Source organism: Trichechus manatus, unplaced genomic scaffold (genome assembly GCF_000243295.1).
Source record: "Trichechus manatus latirostris isolate Lorelei unplaced genomic scaffold, TriManLat1.0 scaffold00261, whole genome shotgun sequence".
Taxonomy (NCBI): domain Eukaryota; kingdom Metazoa; phylum Chordata; class Mammalia; order Sirenia; family Trichechidae; genus Trichechus; species Trichechus manatus.
The window spans coordinates 1,395,973-1,411,080 of NW_004444197.1; the positions used below are offsets into that span (position 1 = coordinate 1,395,973).

General features: G+C 55.1%; 1 protein-coding gene across 3 annotated transcripts in view; it reads left to right on the forward strand.

Annotated features, from left to right (window-relative positions):
• PACSIN1 (protein kinase C and casein kinase substrate in neurons 1) overlaps positions 1-9,700 on the forward strand; it is a 57,956-nt gene extending 48,256 nt beyond the window's left edge. Inside the window, exons 2-10 of one of the 3 annotated variants that reach the window (XM_004389831.2) lie at positions 3,277-3,402; positions 4,665-4,821; positions 6,061-6,296; positions 6,758-6,913; positions 7,028-7,203; positions 7,582-7,702; positions 7,802-7,929; positions 8,729-8,916; positions 9,439-9,688. In XM_004389831.2, coding sequence (XP_004389888.1) covers positions 3,340-3,402; positions 4,665-4,821; positions 6,061-6,296; positions 6,758-6,913; positions 7,028-7,203; positions 7,582-7,702; positions 7,802-7,929; positions 8,729-8,916; positions 9,439-9,548 — 1,335 coding nt within the window. In that variant the 5' untranslated portion in view covers positions 3,277-3,339 and the 3' untranslated portion in view covers positions 9,549-9,688. Of the gene's footprint in view, positions 1-3,276; positions 3,403-4,664; positions 4,822-6,060; positions 6,297-6,757; positions 6,914-7,027; positions 7,204-7,581; positions 7,704-7,796; positions 7,930-8,692; positions 8,917-9,438 lie in introns of those variants that run through there. The other 2 variants (XM_023724791.1, XM_004389830.2) reach the window with 2 other exon arrangements.
• The last annotated feature ends 5,408 nt before the right edge of the window (positions 9,701-15,108 follow it).

Sequence of the window (15,108 nt, forward strand, 5' to 3'; positions counted from 1 at the left end):
GTGGGACCATGTGTCTGGCCAATGCAGTGATGGGGGGCTCAGACGTTCCCTCCTGGCCTCTTCTCTGGACCCCACCTGCCTGTCTTCCTGAACTCACCCTGTACAGCGGTCCAGCCTGGGGCTGTTGTGGGGAGGACCCGCAGTTACTTAGAGTCTACCATGGGCAAGACACTCACTGTCTCATCTAATCCTTAAGTCAGGTCATATCATCCCTATTTCACAGCAAGTCCCAGAGAGGCCACGTGACTTGCCCAAGGTCACACAGCAGGTTGGTGGAAGAGCAGGGTCCCCAAGGCTGGAGCTGTTTCCACCACACAGGATACCTCAGCTGAGAGCTTAGGAGATCCGTTACCTGGCTACAGCAACAGCGGGACCACACACAGCAAGTCACACCTGTCCTGGGCCTCCACCTCCATGCATTCCATTCTAGCCTGACGTGCCAAGTCTTAGCTGCACTTTCCTTCCTCCAAGCTGCAAATGCACCCTTGGTCCTGACTCTCAGCTCCCTTGGCTCTGGACAAAGCCCTGATGGTTTAAAAAAATATGCAATCTGTGCACCAAAGCAAAATTTAAAAGAACCTACAGTGAAAATCCTCCTTCCTACCCAGTTCCCTAGCCACCCAGTTCCCTGAAGGCAGCCACAGCTACCAGTTTCCTGGGCGGCCTTCCAAAAGGATGACAGATAGAGATAGATAGATAGATAGATAGATAGATAGATAGATAGATAGATAGATGATAGATAGACAGACAGCTAGATAGATTTTGTTGTTGTTTGTTTGCTGTTGAGTTGATTTTGACTCATAGCGACCCCATGTGACAGAGTAGAACTGCCCCATAGGGTTTTCTAGGCTGTAATCTTTATGGGAGCAGATTGCCAGGTCATTCTCCCATGGAGCTGCTGAGTGAGTTCAAACTGCCGAACTTTTGGTTAGCAGCCGAGCACTTAACCATTGCACCATCATGGCTTCTAGGTAGATAGATGGATGGATGGATGGATAGATGGATAGATAGATAGAGAGACAGACAGATATATAGACAGACAGATATTTTCCCCCAGACAAATAGAAGAAGCATCAGTAACCACACTGTCCTGCCCCTTGTCTGTTTTGCTTTAGTGACAGGTCCCACTCAGGACCAGAGCATTCTATTACAGGCCTGCACCATAATTTACTCAACCAGCCCCCTGTGGACAGTCACTTGGATTGTTTCCAGCCTTTTGCTTTTGCAAGCAGTGCTGTAGTAAATAACCTTGTACATCCATCAGTTTATCCAACTGGCTGGAGGGTAAATTCCTAGAAGTGGCCTTGCTGGGAGAAGAGTGTGTACCTCTAATTGTGAGAGGAGACCAAGTTGCGCTCCATCAAGATTGTACCAAATTTACTTCCCCGGTAAGATGGATGAGAAGCATGGCTAGGGTTTGACCTTGATTCCCAGGAGGGAATGCCCCCATCCTCCACCCTTGCTACAGCCCCCACCTGCCCCCCCCCTGACAACTGTACATTAATAGGGATCCCAAAGAGCAGAGTTCTATATGACTTCAAGGTTCTAGAAGGGTCTCTGTCCCCAGGGATACTTATCCAGCCTTGCCGAAAGTCCTCCATTAAATATCGCTGCCTTTTACTTCTCCGTATCTAAATTCAGAATGGTCTTTATTAAGCAAGAACTGTTTTTTAAATGAAAAATGCCAGATTAAGAGGAAAAAAATTCCAAGACTCATTTCTTTGTCCCTTGATGTACTCCAGTCTCCTCCCCGTCCATCCCCACTGTGGATGAGTGTGTGAGAAAGTCTGGGGTTTCCTAAGGGGAAAGAGACAAAATATGTTTCGGTGCCTGAGAGGAGCAAGGAGACAATACTGAGTTATTACCAGGGAAAGACCACCAGGCCCTGGAGAGATGGGGAGACTGAGGCCCAGAGAGGGGGAGAGACATTCTTGACCAAGGATCCTCATGTGTTGGTGCCACTTGCTCTGAACGTGAGAGCCAGCTGCTGGTAAGGGATAGATGTCCCCTGGGCCCCCAGGTTGGGCTGAATCTTGTGGAGGCCAGCCCCTCCACCAGCGTCCTCACTGGTCAGAGTCCACAGTCCTGAGGCTGCAGTGCAGAAGCAGGAAGGCATGTTCCGGGGCCCGGGACCAGCTTGAGGCTGGCAGCTTGTAGTGAGGTCAGGCTCGGCCTAGACTCCGCTGGGTCTTATTTCCTGACTACTGAGCCCATCTGGCCTGGGGTGGCAGCGAGGCCTGGGTTGGGAAGGAGAGAAAGGGAGTGCCCCCCAGCCCTGGGGCAGCACATAACCTAGATTGGATGGCTGTGATGCCTGTCGACAGATCCAGGGCAGACATTGCTGCCCAGATGCTCACACAAATTGCTGCAATGGTCTGACATGTGGGCCAGGAAGCCAAATGTCCAGACTCCCAGGAGACACGTAAGCAGCTAATGGGGGCTTTTGGGGATGGGCACGAGAGCAGCCAGAAGGCCAGTCACAGGGTCCCAGCAGCTCAGAGAACTGAGGAGGCACTGAGCCTGGGCCGGAGGTCGGCGGGGGCCCTGCTGCCAGCTTGGGGCTCCAGGCTCGGGTTGGGGGGTGGAAGGAGGTTCTAGAGGCTGAGACCCAGGTGCTCTGCGTTGATAGTGGGGAGCTGGAGAGGGTCTTTTGGGCCTGATGCAAGGTTTGATTGGGTCAGGGTGGGTAGTGCTGAGGGGAAAGCAGTTGGCCAAAGGGAGCCCCACTTAGAGCCCCCGCAGCCCCACCAGCTGGGGTTCATTGTGCCCCAGTGGGCCCTACAGTGTTTCAGGCCTGGGGAAGTGGTACAGGACATGCACAGATGAACCTGACTGCCGACTTCAAGTAGCTGTGTGTGTCTGAGAAGAAAACCACAGATTTATATAAAGCAAGTGTGCAGCCGTGTGGCCCTAACTTCTACTTTAATAGTCCAGGAGTACAAAAACAGTTGCAGGCATCAGGGGTTCTGGTGGTCGGGACAGGCTTCTAAGACGAGGTGCTTGTACTGGAGCTGGAGGAGGGATTTGGCCTTTGGCTGGGGGGCTGGGAGAGAAGGTACTTGTGGAGGAGAGACCAGAAGTGAGTACGAGGGGTGCCTCAGGGTGAGTTCTGGGGTTACCCTAGGGATGGTGAGCCAGTCCCTGGGCAGGAAGCCCCATTCCAATGCAAGCTCATGCCCATGGAGCCTGCATCCCCACAGCACGTTTGGGACCAGGCCTGGAATGGGGTGCGTGGGCCACTTCCCTCATCTCCAGGAATCTCTCTCCTCTTCCCAGTGCATGAGCAGCTGAGCCCACTGACCGCCACGCCACGCCTGTCCATCTCCCCACGGCCACACTATGTCCGGCTCCTACGATGAGGCATCGCTGGCTGCGGAGGAGACCACTGACAGCTTCTGGGAGGTGAGACCTTGATGCTTCCCAGGCCCAGGGACCAGACAGCCTGGCTGCATGGAGGCCCCGGCTCCCACCCACCCCTCACCAACCCTAGGATCTCAGGCCTTGCTCCCCAGCCCCTCCAAAGCTGTCTGTGCCCAGCAGGTAGCTGGTACCCACAAATGGCATAAAACTACTGCCCACTGAGCACTCTGCCTCCACAGCTGCCCCTGGAGAGCAAAGGCGTAGCGAGGGAAGGGTGGGGGAGGCACTTGCACCCTCCCCCCAAGTTCAAGGGGTGCCAGATGAGGCGTGGAATGACAAACCAAAGCGCCACAAATATGAAAGGTGCCTGGCTGAGCCAGCCAAACAAGAGGAGGGAAGGCGTTTCTGCTGACGCTTAGGTGCTATCAATGTCTATCTCGAAATGGGGGGTAGGAGGTGGGCAATTTAGAGATTGCCCCTGGGCGCTTGTTACCCTCGCTAGGCCCCTGCTGGGGAGATCCTCTGGCATTTTGTAATGTGGGAGCAAGCCCCTCCTGACCCTCTGCTCTGGAGGCCTGAGCTCAGACTCCTGGCACTTCACATAAGCAGGTACCGCACTTCACAGCTTACACAGCCTTTCACAGCTGTGCCTTGCCCCCAACCCTGAGCCGTGGGCAGGGGGCGGAGCATAAAAGGGGAGTTCTGGAGCCCCACAGCAACATAGAGGTGGAGGCAAGATGAGAAGCCAGCATTCCTGGCGTCTCCCAAAATGTTTGAGACCCAGGGGAAAAAAATAAAAAGATTTCTATTGGCTCCAGAAACCCCAAACGAAAACTGCCAAACCTAAATTAGTAAGTGTTTAATGAGATGTCTACAAAACATAATATTATGTCAAGTAGCTGTAGCTCAACTCAATGCTTATATGGCTCTATATAAATATAATAGATTTAGCTCACAAGAACAAAATGAATTATTCATTCTAGCTTAAGTCCAAATTATAAAAATTCTTCGGCATTTTGTGGCAGTGAGGAAATTCTATTTAAATAGGATGAGGGTGTGTATAGGATAGGTCTGATGCAGGGTGCTGGGCCTCTGAAAGTTAGGGGGTCCGGCGCCCTCCATGAGTTACCGCGGCCGCGGGAGTAGGCGATGAACGTTGGGAAGAGGGGCCAGGACGAGGATAAGGACGAAGGGTAAGGCCTGGAAGCTGGACGTGCGCGGGCGCCCCCTGCAGGATGCGGCGGGTGGGCCGGGTCTGGGAGGCAGGGAGCCCGCGGGAGTCGCCCTCGCTGCTTGGCCGCCAGGTGGGGAACTACAAGCGGACGGTGAAGCGCATCGATGACGGACACCGCCTGTGCAATGACCTGATGAACTGCGTGCAGGAGCGCGCCAAAATCGAGAAGGCGTACGCGCAGCAGCTCACCGACTGGGCCAAGCGCTGGCGCCAGCTCATCGAGAAAGGTGCTGCCCCTCCTGCTCACCCCGTGCGCACTCCCCGGACTCTAACCTCTCCTCCCCCCGACCCCCAAATGCCTCCCACAGTCTGGGCCCTTGGCACACCCAGCCACCTGGATATACTCTGAATCCTACAGCCACAGGGCCTTTGCAGGTGCTGTTCTTCCACACCTGGCCATCCTTCCTTCCCAGACAAGGCCAGGCTTTCCTGTTAAACTCTACTTGGTACAACGTTATAAAATTGGATTAAAACACACACACATACACACACACACACACACACACACACACACACAGAAGACAACAACAAAACAAAATCTTTTTATTTTGAAATAATTTAAACTTAGAGAAAAGTTTCAAGAATAGTGCAGAGAACTCCTACAATACCCTTCACCCAGAACCACTAGGTATTAACATTTTACTGCATTTGCTTTACCACTCCGTCTCTATTTATATGCATACTTTCTTCTGAACCATTTGAGAATAAGTTGGAGACGTTGTGCTCCTTCACCCCTAAATTCTTCATGTATCTCTTAAGAAGAGCATTTGTTCACATAACCATATTTCAGTTGTCAAATTCAGGACATTTAATATTGCCCATATGCAAATTTTACTCTAGCAATTGTGGTGGTCCAGGATCACATGTTGCATTTACTTGTCACATCTCTAGTTTCCTTTAATCCAGAGCAGTTTCAAGTTGGGGTTTACATGTATCTGTCGATGCTTTTCTCTTCCGCTAGACGCTAAACCCTATGAGGGCAGCGACTGGGTCTGCACCACCTCGCACAGCACCAAGTACAAAGTTGGTGCCCAGAATACAGCTGAACAAATGGTGGCATCTATCACCAGTTGGTTCTTCAGTTTTACATTCAGCTAACATTCCTGGAGCTCCTCCTATGTGCCTGGTGCTGTGTTGGGCTTTTGAGAGCCCACGGGGTCCAAGCTGCTCCCCATGGGGTCCACAAGCTGATGGGGGAGACAAGGCATAGTAGGCACAGTGTACTGCAAGCAGAATCTAATGAGGGCTGTAGGGCGAGGTGTGTGAGAGTAGAGCAGTCAGAGGAGGCTTCTTGGAGGAGGTGGCTGTACTTGGGCCCTGGAGAATGGATAGGACTATGGGAAGAGCAGAGGGGGGCATTTCTGCAGCCATGGGAAGGAAGGGAAAAGCCTCAGAGAAAGGAGGCATGAGGGGGCCTCTGGGTGGGGGTGATGAGGGCCCCCATGACCCCACGGCCATTTCCTCAGGCCCACAGTATGGCAGCCTGGAGCGGGCCTGGGGTGCCATGATGACGGAGGCAGACAAGGTGAGCGAGTTGCACCAGGAGATGAAGAACAACCTGCTGAATGAGGATCTGGAGAAGGTCAAGAACTGGCAGAAGGACGCTTATCACAAGCAGATCATGGGCAGCTTCAAGGAGACCAAAGAGGCTGAAGATGGCTTCCGCAAAGCTCAGAAGCCCTGGGCCAAGAAGATGAAGGAGGTGCCCAGTGGGCGGCTACCACAGATGGAGTGGGGGTGGGCGGCTGAGCTCAGAGGGGTGCCAGTGTAGGGCGCTGACCTCTGAGACTGTACCCATGGGAGCAGCAGCACAGCCCTCCAGGAAGAAATACCCACAGATGGGGCAAGCAGTGCCCAATGGGTAAAGGGACACTGTCCCCAAGAAAGGTACCAGCAGGGGCAGAAGGGCGCATCGCCCTCAGAATCCACAGATGGGATGGGCACTGCACTGCCCAATAGGAGGGTGTCCACAGAGGCAGCAGGTACTATCATCAGGGAAGCATCCACAGATGGGTGGGCACTGCTCCCAAATACCTGAAACCAGGACCTGCATCCCTTCTGCTTCTAAAGAATGTGTGCTCACAGCTCCTTGTGGAGTAGGCAGGTGGGAGGGGCTGAGTGACCTGCTCACAAGTGGGAGCCCTGGTTCTCCCCTCCCCACAGTTGGAGGCAGCCAAGAAGGCCTACCATCTGGCCTGCAAAGAGGAGAAGCTGGCCATGACACGGGAGATGAATAGCAAGACAGAGCAGTCGGTCACGCCTGAGCAGCAGAAGAAGCTGCAGGACAAAGTAGATAAGTGCAAGCAGGATGTGCAGAAGGTGCCAATCGGGCTAGGGGTTGTGGTGGGCTAGAGTCCAACGGACCCTTGGAGTGGATGGTGGCTGGGAGGCGTGGGCCTGGGTCTTACCCTCCCTCGACCTGGGTGCCCATAGACACAGGAGAAGTACGAGAAGGTGCTGGAAGATGTGGGCAAGACCACACCCCAGTACATGGAAGGTATGGAGCAGGTGTTTGAACAGTGCCAGCAATTTGAGGAAAAGCGGCTGGTCTTCCTCAAGGAGGTGCTGCTGGACATCAAACGTCACCTCAACCTAGCTGAGAATAGCAGGTACCTGGGTGTAGTGGGCATGGTGGGCACAGGTACAGCCAGCAGAGGGTATAACTGGCACACAGGACAGCCCAAGCTCTACGTTATAGTGACAGAAAGGGGAGGCAAGAGGGAAGAGGCTTCAAATACAGTGGCTGCCTGGGTGTAAGCTGATACATACTAGGTACTCAAGAACATGTGCTTGGATGGATGGGTGAGTGGCTAACATGGGAATGGAGAAAGGGGCCCACTGGGCATGCCTGGATTTTCCCACATGGAGATTGCTCCTTGGGAAGCAGTCTGCCTTGGTCCCCTGAATGGGCTCTGAGCCCTCACAGAGGATGAGGAGTGGCCACGGTGAATCTGTGTTCCCACCTCTCCCATTTCTCCTGCAAACAGCTATATCCACGTGTACCGTGAGCTGGAGCAGGCCATTCGGGGGGCTGATGCCCAGGAGGACCTCAGATGGTTCCGTGGCACCAGTGGCCCTGGTATGCCCATGAACTGGCCCCAGTTTGAGGTGAGGATGTGTGGTGATGGGGAAGGGGAACCTGAAAAGGCTGGAAGGAGCCTCAGGGTGCAGATTCCCCAGCCTGACTGCTCTCCTGGCCCCCACCAGGAGTGGAACCCAGATCTCCCTCACACCACTGCCAAAAAGGAGAAACAGCCCAAGAAGGCAGAGGGGGCGACGCTGGCCAATGCCACTGGGGCAGTGGAGTCTATATCCCAGGCTGGGGACCGTGGCAGGTGAGTGTCTCCCACTGGAGCTTCCTGGGGGCCAGAGGGACCCACACACTAGGGCAGCTGAGTTTTACCCTGGGAGACCCTTCAGACCATCATTTACAGCAACCATATGTTGCTCTGAAAGACAGAAAACAAAAAACCAAACCCATTGCCGTCCAGCCAATTACGACTCGTAGCGACTCTATAGGACAGAGTAGAACTGGCCCACAGGGTTTCCAAGGAGCGACTGGTGGATTTGAACTGCCAGCCTTTTGGTTAGCAACAGATCTCTTTACCACTGTACCACCAGGACTAATCCTCCTAGAGCGCCTACTGTATGTCAGGCACTGTCCTAAGCATTTTCCAATATTAACTCATTTCAGCCTCCCAGCACTCTGGGAGATCTATAAATATCCCCATTTTACAAAGGGAGAAACTGAAGCCAAGAGAGATTATGACTTGCCCAAGATCATAAGCTAGTTAGTAAGCCTCAAAGCCAGAATATGATGCCCAGGAGGTCTGGCTCCAGAATCCTTCTTCATAACCACTAGGTAGTACTGCCCCTCTCAGACGAGGGGTCACCTGTTCCCTGGAGTCCCCTTCAGCACCCTCGTCCCTCAAGTGTTGGGTAATAGTGCTAATGGCCCTGCCCTCACATCTGTTTAAAGAGCTGTCATGAGGGTCACTGGCTCTGGACTCCCTCCTACGCGGACAGTCCTGGCTCTAGCCTTGGGGGGAATTGGAGGCTAGATCTCTAGTTAGGAAGAGGTGCAGCTCTATGGACAAGGCCTCATGCCAGGTCCTCCGTCTGCATCTATCTCAGCGTTAGCAGCTACGACAGGGGCCAGGCCTACGCCACCGAGTGGTCGGACGACGAGAGTGGGAACCCCTTTGGGGGCAGTGAGGCCAACGGGGGCGCCAACTCCTTTGAGGATGACGCCAAGGGAGTGCGCGTGCGAGCGCTGTACGACTACGACGGCCAGGAGCAGGACGAGCTCAGCTTTAAGGCTGGTACGCGGGCAGGGCAGAGCAGCAGAGGTTAAACATGAGGGTGAGGCAAAGTCGGCACTTGAGCGCTGGAGGACCGTGCCTGGGCCTGGATTGGATGTGTGGCCGGGGTGGGGGCGGGGCGTGAGGGCCGGGGACGCGGGGATTTGCCGGAAATGAGCCTGGAGGTGGGACTTGGGCATGTGGGCGTGGCCAACACATTGGGCGTGGCCTAGTTGGGACCCGGGGGCGGGCATTGTCGGGGAGCAGGCGTGTACCTGGGAAATTCATCTGGAGGCGGGCCTAGGCTTCGCGGGGCGGGGCCGAGATCCAGATGAGTAGGTGTGTGGCTGGGATGAGGCCAGGATCTACGTGCTAAGGGCGGCACGTGGGCACTGGGGTAGGACAGGCCGGTGGCCAGAATCAAGACCAAATGGCACTGAGACAGTAATGGGGGGGTGGGGTTATTACGGCTGGCCCAGCATAGTATTGGAAGGCTCACTCTGAGCCCCGTCAACAAGCTCCGCCTTTTGTCCCCCTTCCCAGGAGATGAGCTCACCAAATTGGGCGAGGAGGATGAGCAGGGCTGGTGCCGCGGACGGCTGGACAGCGGGCAGCTGGGCCTCTACCCTGCCAACTACGTGGAGGCCATCTAGCTGCCCTGCTCCCCTCCACACGCCCCCTCACTCCTCGCCTACCGCCACCCTTTCCTTCCCACTCTCGTCTCCCTCCCCTGCCATAGAGTTCCAGACATATTTTCCGATCAAGCTTTTATTTTTTTAAAAGTTAAAACAGAACAAAACAAAAAACACAAAGTGACAGAAGCATTTGCAGGGCCACCTGGATGCCAGGTGGTAGGGCTTGGGGTGGAGGCCCCAGGATAGGTGAGGGTCTTAGCACTTAGCCCAACAGCCACATCATGGCATCTGCTCTTCAGATCCCACCAAAGAGTCTCCCGAGCCCTGACGGACGTCTCCTGGACCCTTTTACCCTGCCAGGCTCCCTCCAACCCTCCTCCACCACAGTCTGCCAGCACCTGTTCCCCCTTTCCCTGGGCCTGGCTTCCTAACCTCTTCCCCCGCCCCATCCTGTTACCTTTCCATCACTACCCTATTCTCAAAGGCCTCCCCTGCAGGCGCCAGAGAAGGGAGGCCTCCCGATCTCCAGTGTTCCACTCTGCCCTGGGGAGTGCCATTTCCTCATAGCCCTACTCTCCCTCTCCCTGGTGTCCATGCAGACATGTGGGACCTGTGGGGCTGGAGGAGGATTGGTCACCCTCCTCCCCCACAGAGGTTTCCAGGGGCCTCCGGACTCCCACAGGCATGAACGTGGTGAGCTGGAGGAGGTGACACTGTCACTGGGGTGCAGGAGGGTGACTGAGGGGGGAACAGGTCCGCAGCTCCGGTTATACCAACCCTCCTAACTACAGGCCCAACTGAGGGACCAAGACCCTGTTTGGGCCTTTTTTTCCAACTGTCAGCACTTGGGCACAGGCTCTTCCTCAGAGTCATACCCCTTCAGTAACTTGCAGAGACCCCTGCCCACCTCCTCACATAAGTTCTCTGGCAGGGAGTGGGGGCCCCAAAGCCCAGAGGAAAGCCAGCAACAGTAGCAGCCTCCTCCCATTTCCTGGGGAGGAGCGCATCTTGCCCACCCACTCACCCTCCTTCCATGTCTAAAAAACCAGCCTCCATAAGATCAAGCCTTTTGCCTGCAAGGCCCTTGGCCTTCTACCCCTCTCTCCCCTTCCGTCACCTACCTGGGGAGACACTGTGAAGCCCATGGAAGCTTCTAGCCTGGGACCATCTGGGGAAGGCCTGGGACCATCAGGGGAAAGCCTGCAGCCACTGGAGGAAACATGCGTTTGGCAGGAGGACAGTCACTCTCTTTCTTCCTTGTTGCCCTTGCTCCAGGAACAACATCCCCGGTGCTGGCAGCCCCTTCATCTCTCCAGGCCTGAGCCTCGGTTAAAGGACTTGGGGGTGGGAGGAGGTAAAGGGCCTGCCCAGAGCAGGGAGTGTCTCCTGTGGTTAGTGAAAGTTGTGGTGCTGGAGTACAAGGTGCCGGCCTCTCCTTTAGGAGTTGGGGTGAGGGGGGGGACTTGGGAAGCAGACCAGGGCAGGACAAGACCCCAAGAGGTGGAGGAGTGGCTGGAAGAGGGGTCTCTCAGGGGCCTCTGGGGTGAACACCTGAGGCTTCCTGCAACACCAGGTGAAACCTGCTCATGGCTGATGCCACTTCTAGGCCTCAGGTCTGTAGACACCCTCCCCTTTTCCACGTCGGGTAAAAATATCCCAGCCCCTCTGTCACCCTCAGACCTCTTTCATTCCCTGCTTCTTCTCCTAACATCCCACTGTTAGGAGGTAGTAGAACCCGCCTCAAGGCTCTGACCCTCTTCGTGTGGGCACAGGAGGATTGTGGGACACTCAGGCAGAAGCCTGAGCTAGGCGGGCTTCTCTCAGGGCAGGGGAGTTGGGAGTGGGGGCAATGGTGCCCCAGGGACAGGCAGGCCCCTCCCCAGCATCCCATTACTCAGCACTGTCTGCTCTCCCAGCCTCTGCTGCAGCCTGAGCTGGGCCCTAGGCCCTCAGAGCCTGAGTGAGATTCTGGAAGCCCGCAGCTGGGGCTGTGCCAGCCCTCCGAACTCCAGAAGAAAAGTCTCTTCAGCTTCTCCATGAGGCAGGAGTTGGGGTTGGGACCTCTATCCCTCATCAGATACTCTTGAAAGGCAGAAGCCGGGCACATCTGCGTCTCGGGGCCTGGGCTCCCCTTGTCTGTGCCAGTGACTTCCTAGCGCCTGGGGAGGGGCTGCGGCCCTGGCTGGACCTCAGGCCTGTGCTCTTAGCTGCCCACTCTGGGGCAGGGACTCGAAACCCAATCCCTTCTAAGCAACCTCCTCCATGGCCCTGCCTGGGACCACCCTCTCCTGGTCCCCAGGCTCCTCAGGACCCTGGAGCAGGAGGAAGGGTCTCCCCAGAAGCCCCCCTCAGCTCTGGAGGCCCAGTCCCACCTGTCAGTGCTGGTGTCAGGGCACTCAACTCCAGCGTGGGAGACGCACCCCTTGCGTGCTCAAGGCCTCCTCCTGTAGCCCCCTGCCCGCACCCGCAATGCTGCACGGGCCCACCCCAGCGGGGTCTGGCGAGTAATGTGTTTTGCCCCCAGTTAACCACTGTTCTGCGACCTGGTTCTGTGAGGAGCCAGTGCCCTGCCACCTGCCACCCTAGGCTTCCTGACTCCATTAGTTCCAACACTTGTGAGACTCCGAGAAGTGCTGTGGTCTCCGCAATGCACCTGTTTTGTACATGATTGTGTAATTTAAAGGTATATAAATATAAATATATATATAAGTTGTGATTGTATGACTGTGGATAAAATCCAGAACTGTGTCAACCTGGCTGGGCTTCGTCATCTTGAGTCTTGTGTGTCTTCAGTCCTGGGGGTTTCCAAGCTTTCTGAGAGCTACTTGTGGCTGAGATGTCTGTCAGGGACTGGGTGGTGTCCTGGCTGACCACCCACAGACTGGGTGACCAAGGGCAGACCTCTTTGCCTCCCAGGGCCCCGGGTCCTCTCTGTATGGGAACGGGTTATGCTTGAAACTCCTGCAGCCCTGGATTTCTAGGGTTCTGGGTACATGGTAACAAGTGCTGACCAAGAGAGCTGGGGCCTGCAGGACCCTCTACTTACCATTCAAGGGTAAATTTGACCCCCAAATGAGTTTTGATTTTTCAAGGAAAATTCTAAGACTGACTGCTGAGGCATGTGGTTCCTGGTTGTCTACAGGGCCACGGCTCTCTATGGTGGACATCAGGCCTAGCCTGTCTTGCCTGACCTGGGAAGGCATTTCTGTGTGGGACCCCTGTGAGGGCCCCTCCAGGAGAATTTCTCAGGCGAGTGAGCGGACTCAGAGCTTTGGTCTCTCAACTCTGGTCACAGCCAGGCCTAGGCTCAGGCCCTGCCCTGGCCTCAGTCCCAAGCCTGACACCTGCCCAAGCCCTGTCCAGGCCTCACCCCTGCCCCACGACTAGCTCCACTCTGACTCAGCCCAGTCTTGTCCTAGCCCTGCCTCCACCTCAGCCACTGCTCCAGCTTTAGTGCCAGCCCCAGCTAGATCTCTTCTGCGGCAGGGCAGGCGTCTCGAGCCCTCACTTTGCCATCAGTTTCCTGTGAGCCCACCCCCATTCCCACCCTAGGTCTCAGCCTCCCTTAATCTGGTTAAATGTCTGTCTGAGGCAGAGCCTTGACATAAACCCATGACTCAAAGCAAATACAGGACAGTCCCTCACCCCCACTACTTTCCCCAGCCTCAGGGTATGCTCAGGGCAGGGAGGAATTGTTCAGACAGGGACTGAATCAGGGCTTCAAACCTGTTCGTTCAAATTTGCATTTCCACCCCAGATATAATGAATCAGAATCTACAGTTTAACAAGTTCCCCAGGTCATTCTTATGTATAGTTCCCCAGGTGATTCTTATGTATAATAAATTTTGAGAACCACTGCTCTACTAGTGATTTCAGAACTGGTCCCTAACCAGCAGCATTAGCATTGCCTGGGAACTTGTTAGAAATACAAATTCTCAGCTCGAGTTAAAAGCAGAACAAATCAGTTTGAAACCCTGGATTGAATACATTCACCTCCCCCTTCTCATTTCTTCTTCTTGTTTTTAGGCGCCAGTTGAGTCAATTCTGACTCATAGTCAACCCCATGTGACAGAGTAGAACTGCCCCATAAGGTTTTCTAGGCTGTAATCGTTATTGGAGCAGTTTGCCAGGTCTTTCTCCCATGGAGCCACTGGACGGGTTAGAACCATCAACCTTTTGGTTAGCAGTCAAACGCTTACTCATTGTGCCACCAGGGCTCCGTCTCACTTAACCCCCTCAAAATCCACCTCCGTTTGAACCCTTGCTTCTAACCAAACAGAGGAATCTTCAAATAAAGATGAAAGGCTGCCTTGTCTTATTGTGCAAGCCGTTCCGTTTAGTTATGGGGAGCCCTGGATGCAGGAGTCCCGTGAAGAGCGGTACAGGAAAGACATAGGCCAGGTGGGATTCTGACAGGGAGATGCAGAAGAGGAAGAAGAATTCGCAGTTTGCTGCCAGCATACAAGGTGTCACTAGATGGGCATGTGCTCGCTAGGGGGACATGCCAAGAGGACGTGTGCAGCAGATCCGCTCAGTAGGGAGCTGCCCCACCCCACCCCCACCCCTGATCGGCTCCAGCTCCCACTCCATAGCCCTAATCTCCCTCTTCTCCTCCCATCCCCTGCATGAGATCTGAGGCTTCTCCAGGCCAAGGCCCAGCTGGGGGTGTGCAAGCAGGTGGCTCCAGGGACTCAGCTGGGGGCAGGGCTGGCAGACTGGAGACAAAACCAGTACAGCAGAGCCATGCCAGGGTCTGGCCGGGGTCCATTCTGCCCTCTCCCCAGGCGTGGGTAGACAGCAGGGGCCCAGTTAGGCACAAGCCTGGGGCAGGCCACCTCCCCCACCCTGGTCGAGTCCCACTGACAGATGCCAAGGTGTTGTTTGCTCACTGCCAGGAGTAAACTTGCTTCTGGAGACAATAAAATTGCTGGAGGCAGAGGAAGGCAGCACTGGCCAAGGCTTAACCCCTGGTGTTCTGGGGCACTGGCTTTCCCTCCTGTCTCCCAGAAACCTGTCTTCAGGGGCCCAGGCTTGTGGAGCATGGAGATGCTGTCCCGTCACCAAGCAGGAGGTATGGAGGGGCAGGGAGCACCCTGTCCTTGGGGAGAGACAGATGTGGATTCAGTTCCACTGATTGGCTGTATGACTAAGAGCAAGTCACTTAACCTCTCCCAGCCTCAGTTTCATCATCTGCAAGATGAAGGAGTAACCCCTACCTCATGGTTTTGTTGGGAGAGTTAATGACAGAAAAGTAGTGGAAGCATCTGGCACATGGTAGGCCCTTGGGACACCCAAGTTGCTCAATAAATTACATTGACTCCCAGGGGGAGGGATGCACAAGGAAGCACGAAGTGCTTTGCCCAGGAGAGAGGGCAGTGGGTCCCCATCTCACCCAGCACACACATACACACATACACACATACTCATGACACACACCCTTCCTCCATCATGCGCTCACACACTCTCACACACTACACAGGGCTCACGGCTTCATGGATTGCGCCGCTGAGGCCCCAAACCAGCCAACCTGTCTTCGCCCTGTCCTGCTGCCCCAGGAGGGGGCCTGAAGTACCAGTCC